Genomic DNA, 9,225 nt, shown 5'->3' with positions numbered 1-9,225 from the left:
TAACCCTGAGAGTCTCAAAATTACTAGTGGGTCTTTTGTGATGCTGGATTGGCACCAGGCTGTTTCTCTATGCCCTGGGACCCATGACCAAGGAGAGCTGGCATTGCATCCTACTGATTTCACGAAGCACAGTGTATTAAATCACACACACACACACACACACACAGTTGTCTTAGTTGATGGTTTCTTTCCCTAAATGTGCCATTAAGGTGGTAACAAAATGATCATTAGGCCTTAGACTTTTGCTATAGAGACTCATGGACTTTAAGTAGTAAAGATGTCTAAAAAAGTAACAGCTACTTTTGAGTTTATAATGAAGGTTTCTGTAACTTTAGCGTATGGTTAGTTCAGATAAAATGTTACCTACCTTAAAATACTGTAATAATTGAAGGTCACTTCTAAGCCTAAGCCCAAACTCACATGCTAGATATTCATAGCCCTAAATAAAAACATATTTACTCTCTGTTTCCAGTCTAAGCTCAATGCTGTATGCAGGGTTGTTGCAGAGGAAGATAGCAAGAAGTGAAGATAGGCATCCTAGGATCACAAATAATGCACACTGAAAGAAGATGAAAAAACTCAACTAAGGCTGAGAAATTCAGGAATATAGCCTCTTAGATATTTATTGTAATTTTCAAAAAATAAAACAAGATAAAGTCAAAGAACAAGAAACCACTTTCCATACAGAATTCACATACAAACTGAATACCTAATAGAGCACATAACATTTTTACACAATTAGTTTCAATAAAGATAATTAAAACTTCACAATGTGAATACATTTCATAGCTTTAAACCCGGACAAGAGCTCCTGTGGACACATGAAGAGTCACAAATTTGCTATGCATCAGTTTTCAACTAAATGTCACAATCAATCACTATACGAAAGCAGTAAGCTGTTTTCAGTATTTTCGAAAGAAGAGCTCCACTGAGAAAGAGATAAAAGTGCCAGGTACAGAGGGAAGTCTTCTTCTGTGTATTCGTGTCCCAGTGCCCTTTGTGGGAAACAGGGAGCTACAGAGCATCTCTGGGTACACATCTGCCTTGGTGACACGAGATCAGACAACATCTTGTGGCTTAGTGCAGTGGTCAATGTCTACAGTAACCGCCCTAATGCGGCTTTAGTGAAATTTGCATTTTGTGACTGAGTGAGGCTGCTATGCATGGAGAAATATGCTGATGCAGCAGCTTGTCTTCCTCATGGAAACCAAAACGTGGGGAGCTAAATGAGAGTAATTAGAGAGGTGTCTGAGGCCCAGCTTGGCTGTTTTGAGGAAAGCAATCATATGGAGATGCCAGCGCTGGCCCTCTTCCATTCACAGGGAGCATGCTGTGGCCTTGTCCACTGACCTGCATGGTACAAGGTCATGTCTGACCTTCATCAGGGCAGGTCACCCATTCTCTGTGCTCCTACATCCCAACATAACTTAGTATTCAGATTCCATCTGGCATTTCTTCCTCATTCCCCTTAGGAGTAGGCACCACACTTCCATGTTTGAGTCCCACAGGACTGAGCGCTTGGTGTCCAGTAACTATGTGACAACTAACTAGACATTTAACCATTCTCTTCAATTATCCTTCTCATATTAGCCACTTGCTTCAATTTTTCTTTTTAAAAAATTTGGCACAAAGTCATCACTAATCTCTATGTTACCCACCTCCATTGACTTCTTCAGTGGGTTTTGAGAGCATAGTACAAGTTTCAGTCTATCACAGTTCAGTATGGGTCACAAATTGCCCACATAGCCCAGTGCCATTTAATATGATTGGCACACCCTCACATGTCAATTTCTGGCCAAATGCTATAGAAAGAACTGAAGGCTTTATGTGATGGGCAGATGACCACTGCCCTCCATCATTTTCAGTGAATAAGTTTGAACTTATTTTTCTTCCTAAAGGTGTCATGGCTTACTCTGCTAACAAAACAAAAAGGCAAATCATGTTAAAATGAGGCTTTACCTTAAAAACTGAAATGTCAAAAAGGCATTTAAGGTGGTTGACTTCCCTCAAACGTCATAAACACCTGTAGCTTTTGACAAGCCAGCAACTAGGCCCGAAGTTTTGATTTTGCATCTCAGTGAAGTTCCAGGCCAGTAATGGTGGGGTGAACCAAGGGGGTTGGAGGATGAATGGATGAGTTTATGATGCCATTTCAAAGTGATTTAAGGACTCTGACTTTTGTTTCTTCTACATCACCAGTGTGGACAGTTGAGAATTGAAAGTGAATATAATGTAAGCCTGAACCACAAAAGACACTGATATTTTAGGGTTCCCAGGGTTGGCAATGTTAAATTTCCAAATAAAATACAAGGTTGAGTAACAATAAAATTTACATATAAATACAAGAGTGAAGATTTTTAGTATACAGAATGTGTGATCAATTTTTTTGAGAATAAAACAAGTGGCTTTTTTTATTCACATTTTTTCCCTTAGGCCCCCATATTAGTTCCTTGGAAGTAAAATGTACAATCATATAAGACGCCTAAGGAAAATTCCAAATTGTAGCAGGGAATGCTTTTATAAAACAAGACAACAGTCACCTTGTTTTGAAAATAAAATCCACAATCCTAAAAGGTAAAATTGACATGTATTTGCAGATACTAAACATTTGGTCTTGTAGGAAAAAGTACTTTGAAGTAGGCACAGAGGAATTTCACATGACACCAATAAGATATTTACTGTATAAATTGCACCACTAGACAAATACTGCTACAAGAAATTATTTGAATAAGTCATACAGCCATCAAAGCATCTTGCACATTCATTATAATTCACTCTTTCACACTAGTTTATATACACTGAGTAAGTCATTAAATATTGCACTTATTGGCCCATGAACCCTCAATTCTGAGGTGTTGAAAAATAGAAAACAAATATATTTTTATAACATATTTCATGCAACATTTAAGACATTTCAGTTCTACAAATACCATTAAATAGTTGTACAACTGGACAGTCCAACGGTATCACATCACGTCTGACATTAACAATATATTAACAGGAATTACAGGACAGTGCATTCAGCACGTAACCTAGGGATGAGGAAACAATGCATGGAAAACCATCATACGTCTAAAGCAAATGATGACCCCCCAGACTTCATGTTTACAAGGAGTATGGAACCACTAGACAGATACAGGTCATGCTCACATCCCTGAAAGGCCAGGTGTACCATCTGTGTCTGCAAGAACAGCATTCATGAACCTAAGTCATCCCCAGCCCAAACAACATGAATACAGAAATACTTCCATTAAGAATTAAAGTCAGTGCCAACTCTTCATTGTCCATGATGAAGGAAAGTATGAATACAGGTGAATGAATTACACAGGTAACCCCCAACCTCATCTCAGTAAGTAATAACTGGTTGAAACTGCACCAGTGATAGTTGCTGATGGGAGATAAATGGTAAAACTTGAGTCTCATGCCCTTCTCCTGATCCTGTTTTTCTATGAGGATAGTGTTTTAAAAGTCTTAAATGATGCAAAATTAGAAGGCAGAATGGAGAAAAGCAAATAGGAAGGCCTGAAGGTCCACTGGATAGATGGTCTGATCTAAGCACTTGAGCTAAGATTGAGGTTTTGTAATAATTCACTTATGTTTTCTAGAATGTTTGCAAACTGCATTTCCCCCATCCTCTCTGTTTAATGGGAATTAATTATGTGAACAGACACATAGACTAATCCAATCAAATCAGCGTGAAGAACCTATTTTATGGGCCTTTAAAAACAAGATGTGAGTTATAGCTGGCACATAGCAAAAGCTCCTTTTCCCAAGAACCAAGAAAGCCCCCCATTTATAACATTTCCTCCGACCTACAAAAAGTATCAGTGTTTGCGAGTGTGTGTCAGAAGGGACAGGACTATGTGCGTTGCTCAAGAGTAAGTATTTACTTCAGTCTACCAAAGGGAAATATTATTTGACTGCAATGTCATGCATTTTATAAATGTTTTTAAGAAAAATATATTTATTTATGAAATCCCAATAACAATAGGTAGATACATTTTAGATAAATCTTTCCCCTGACACCTGTTGTGGCTGACGTAGGGCCTACTGTGTGACTAGAACCTGGAGCCCTTTATAGTCAGTGTATGAGTAAAGATGCTTCAGTTTTTGCTTTTCTTCTGGCTATAAATTTCATCTTTTACCCAATTTGTCCAAACTAATTATAGGGTATAAAACAGATTTATGTCTTTAAAAATAAAAATTTGTCAGAAATTCACCTAAAGTATAAAGAATTCCGAAGAAGTTGACCTTAACACCAAGAGGTTTAGTACATCAGACTCCATTTTGTGAGCAAACCAGTGTAGGGAATATTCACCAACCAGCATAGCTGCGGAGACTGCGTTTTCTAGGGAGTGATTAGAAAGGCCACAGAGTTGCTGGGTGAGTGTGCCTGCTAAGGAAGTTTCAGGGTCCAAACATGCAACTGTTTTAGAAAGAAAGGGTTCTTGAATCAGACAGGCCAGCTTGCATGCAGGCTGCACCAAAACTGCATATTAGATAATACTATGAAAGTTATTAACAAACACTGAGTAACTTTTTGGCTTAAGAGGTTTTTGGAACACAGTTTTTCACATGCAGCTGCTACCTCATCTTTTTATAGCTGGTGGAGTGTGCATATTTGTTTAATAGTCTCACAGATGCCATGTGGCTAACTGAAAGGATGCCTGCTGGTTAGGACACGTCACATGGACCACTCATTATGGATTAGCACAGTCCAAAATTAATGCTGCCTTATGGGAGTTTAGTTAACAAAATAATGTATTTTAATTTTAAAAAAGAATACCGTATACCCACAAGTCTATTGTTAGCATAATTGTAGTTAAAATTAGAATAGATTTCTGAAAAATAATCAATGTGCTTAAAACAAAAGGTTTGTAATTCATGTGGGTTGAGAGTTCAGCAGGTAAAATATTTTGTTTATTGAGTATATCGATGTCCTTTATAATTTGAGTTTTACTTATGTGGAATTTATGATTTCACATTTACCATCTCAATGTTTTAGCTTTTCTACAACCAAGGCATCATTATGGTTCCCTCCCCAAATAAAAATTTTAGCACTTACTTACTGGGCAGCAAAAGGATACTGACTTCAAGCAACTCTGGACAGTTGTAAGAACCCCCCAGTTCTCATAGTCATGAGAATTTCATCAAGGCAGTAGAGGCTGTTCATTAGATGGCAAGAGCAATGAACTGATTCATTGTCCTGATGCAATTCTTCTTATGAGCCTATAGATGGGATATTAATGTTTAAACTGCACATCTTAGGACTTACGACACTTCATGCACCTTCTACATCCATTCACATACCAAAAAGCTGAAAAGCTGATTCATTCTGAGGACAGCTATTGAGAAGAAATAATTTTCAGTCCAATTTTTTCAATTGCATTGGGAAAATAAAGGAATGCACCAGCACCAAAGCCCTTGGACGCACCTGCATGGAACACTCAGAGATTCACTCCTGAAAGTATTTGGAGGTGGGAAACTGGCCTGGTGATGAGTAGCAGAGGAAGAGAAATTCATATTTGGCACACTAGTTTAATTGCATCAACGACAACTAGAGATGGTGTCTAAGAATTACAAATCAACATAATTATACATTTTTTACTATGTCTTGTTTTTTTTTTACATATATTTGCTAGACCATTGGTAAAAATGACCTGTGGATATTTAGGCTGTTGGTAGATGGAGGTGCCGTGTGTGGTGTGTGTGTGTGTGTGTGTGTGTGTAGTGGCCAAGAGGTTGAAAAAGCTTGAAATCATAGTGTTGTAAATTATAAGTAACATAGCTTGAAGCAGCATACTCAGTTAACCCCAGGCTGGTTCCTCCATTTTCCATATTTGAGTAAAACCAGGTTCCCTTGAAGAGATGAGGACTACAGAATAGTCTCTCCTTCCATGTACTTTGCAACAGAAACATAGGTGTTCCTTCTCTTGAGCTCTGTGACAACCATCTGGAAGTATTCAGAATGAAATTCACGCAAGGTGAGAGTTTCAGACCTGATAATCAATTTAGGAATACTCCACTTGTATTGGGGTTAGGAAAATAAGAAGTCTTAAATATTCCTTGGCAATGTGGGCAGGCTATTGCTTCATCATTCTTTCCTGACTGGCATACGGTGGTTCAACTTTGGGATGCTTGACACTGTGTAAGTGGGCATTTGGCTAAGACCCCCTGCTCTAAAAGCCAATTAATTTCAATAGGGAGGGGTTTTCAAGAGAGCAAAAACCAGCTCTTTCCTTTCACTTTTATACTCTGTCTCATTTTTTCTCTTGCCAACAATACACATATTAAGGTCCTTCTGCAAATACCATCTGAAATATCCCAGTTAGCATTCTGATCTATATGCACGTGTGAGATGGGGACAGTGATGGAGGATGGGAAGGATTTTCTGAGGTTACTGCTCCATGTTAGACTGTGAAAGTGAACTTTAGCTTTGCCATTTAACATGGCTACATTCTGGCCCAGGTTTTAGATTATGACAATGTCATGCAAACAGGCTACTATCACAGACCTGTTTTTGTGAGTCCCCTCCCCACTTCTTTCCTTTCTCTTGAATTTCTGTGATTTTGAAGCTAGTTGCCATATCAAAACCTCATAAAACATTAATGCTTTCTTATCTTCACTAAGCTAAGACTTGTCTCATAGGGCGCCAAAGTGTAAATTTACCATCAATTAGCAGATCTTAAACTAAGAAGGTGAGAAATTACATGAATATGCTAAAAACCTCCCAAGTTCTCTCTCTTCCAATTTCATCTTTGCGCTAACACTATGTGTGACTTAATTCCCTGACTTGTAGGGATTTACTCTCCAGAGACATTCTTATATGTATGAATATTTTCCTTTCAATATCCTTGCTCAATAAACTTGTACCCAATACTTTCACAAGAACTTTCTCTATTTTTGAAAAGAGGAAAAAAATCTTCAACACAACCACCACAAAGGGGAATGTCCATCTAATAGGAGTGTCCTTTCTTACCTGCCAAACATTTGTGCTTGATGTTTCTCAAAATCCTACCCATGAATAGTACTACACAGTGGTGACACCAACTCCAAGTTTCCCTCTAGTGTTTAGCAAAACTGGTAGGATTGGTTGCTTACTCGCTATTCATATACAGTCTTCAGGAAGTCTGAGATAATGTTTAAATGGTTACCTCTCTTTCTGAAATTGCTGTGGATTCTCAATGTTTCTTTCACTCTCAGCTACAAAGTGCTTTCTGTGTAACTTAAACATGTTTAGAGACATACCTAGTGGGAATATGCTTAAAGAACTATGAACATCTCAGTTGAAAAATATTAAAGATGAAAATTGTCTTTTCTTTAACTTAGGACTCACTGAGCTAGTATTTGAATATCTCCTAATTAAGCAGAACTTAGCTGGAATTGGAGCAAAAGTCAATGGCTGGGGAAGTAAGTCTAAATACTATGGGAAGAGGAGCTCTCATGCTTTCAACCTAACTTTTACTCCAAGAGTTGGTGAATGGTTTCAGAAAGTGATGGCAATGGTGCTGTGTGCATTATATGGGGGTAGCAAGTCATTAAGAAAAAAGGGGAGTTCAGGCCTTGGGATCCGTCAGTTATATTCTTGGTTAAAGTGCTTGCTGCATAACTGGCATTCAGTAGCTACATCTCAGTCTGTTCAATGCTCTCAGATATTTCAAGAATTGGGTACAATCAGGAGAAAGACTGGTCTTGGGGGTAGGGTATTTGCTTATTTAAAATGTGAACTAAGTACTGTTTCCATCTAGTTCTAATCAATTATTATATTCAAAGACAACATTTCCATTTCTTTATAGTCAGTGGTCTCCTTGGTTATTAGTTACAGTGAAAAATAGATTTCCTCAAGGAATACTGACTAAACCCATGAGAGCGTCACTAATCAAGAGCAAAATTTTCATGTGATTTTCAGTTAAGAGTAAAGAAAATGAAATATCCTGGCATTTTCCATATTCTCTCTTTGTTGTACACACAAGCAATTCCTTTGCATCCATCTCGACAACTGAAGAACATAATTTGAATCCATGGCACAAAAGTTAGCTGTAGTGAAATTACAGTGTGATGCCCCAGCAGTAGCTTAACTGTGAAGAAATTTGAAAAAGAAATATATAAATAAAGAGCGCCTAGAAGACAAATAAATAACAAGTCACATGCAAGTACCAGATGTTTATAGATGAATAGTCCTTACAAATTTAAGATCACATATTTGCCACATATTAACACAGGAAACCTCCCAAGATTTGAATGCATGTACGGGCCATTGACATCAAAGACTTCCGTCAAATAATTATTAGGCAGTATAAATGAAGGCTAACAGACCATTTATAAACGCTGTTTGTTGGCAACTGGAGCCCCTTGGAGCTGCCTATGTGTGTGTGGAGGGGAGGGGGACATTAACAGCCACAGGTGGACTGCGGTGGAGGAGGGGTTTCCTTGAGTCTCGTGTTCTGCTTTGCGGCAGTGACGGCCGGGTCTGTCTCCAAGCTCTCTGACATTTTGTCACAGATGATATCCACAAGGCGCTCAAAGGTCTGCTTGACATTAATGTTATCCTTGGCACTTGCTTCAAAAAACTCAAACCCTAGAAGAACACACAGAAACAGGGGGTGGTCATTTCACTTTTCTAAAATGAAATGGGACTCGATTATGGTTTTGAATGGTGATGAGGTGACAGCAGCGGGCGTGGGGTTTGGTTTGGGTAAGAGATGGGCGTGAGGAGCCATTCGAGCAGACGCTGCCATCTTGATCCCTTAATCATGAATGAAAGAATTATGAAATGGAATCGATGATGTTCACATTTTATTCTTACCTTTCAATTCACTTATACTACCAGCACGGTTGCCTGAATTTTAGCAAAACTACACCTTTGCAAGAGTTAGTAGTGGCAACTTAAGAAGCATTAACACCAAGTCAATCTTTGCCATCCTTTCTTTCCTCCTATCCTTAGTCCACCCATGGAACCTCTTGCAATCTTTTCTAGGACTGCCATTTTATTCTTTTCCCATTTCTGGAGTCTATCAAAAAATTATAATTCTAATTTTTCTTATTAACTTAAGGCTTAGGAGATTTCATGTGCATTTTCTGCTGCCAAGAGAACTACTAAACTCTGCTTTACTCCAGCTCTCACTTTTTCCATCTACCCTGCTGCTGCCTTCATGGATCTGAGGTAGGCCTCTAGTGAATTTTCAGTAACTGCTAGGACACAAGGTGGCAGTGAAGAGTTACAGG

General features: G+C 38.4%; 1 protein-coding gene across 2 annotated transcripts in view; it reads right to left on the bottom strand.

The window, feature by feature from the left end:
* Positions 1-597: 597 nt before the first annotated feature.
* Positions 598-9,225, bottom strand: part of RAB3C (RAB3C, member RAS oncogene family) — a 294,344-nt gene continuing 285,716 nt past the window's right edge. For both annotated transcript variants that reach the window (XM_017344732.3, XM_002714050.5), the window contains exon 5: positions 598-8,578. In XM_017344732.3, the coding sequence (XP_017200221.1) occupies positions 8,391-8,578 (188 nt within the window). In that variant the 3' untranslated portion in view covers positions 598-8,390. The remainder of the gene's footprint in view (positions 8,579-9,225) is intronic.

Source organism: Oryctolagus cuniculus, chromosome 14, assembly GCF_964237555.1.
Source record: "Oryctolagus cuniculus chromosome 14, mOryCun1.1, whole genome shotgun sequence".
In the NCBI taxonomy this organism is placed as follows: domain Eukaryota; kingdom Metazoa; phylum Chordata; class Mammalia; order Lagomorpha; family Leporidae; genus Oryctolagus; species Oryctolagus cuniculus.
The sequence above is the reverse complement of the archived record's forward strand: the minus strand, read 5'-3'. Positions and strand labels throughout refer to the sequence as shown.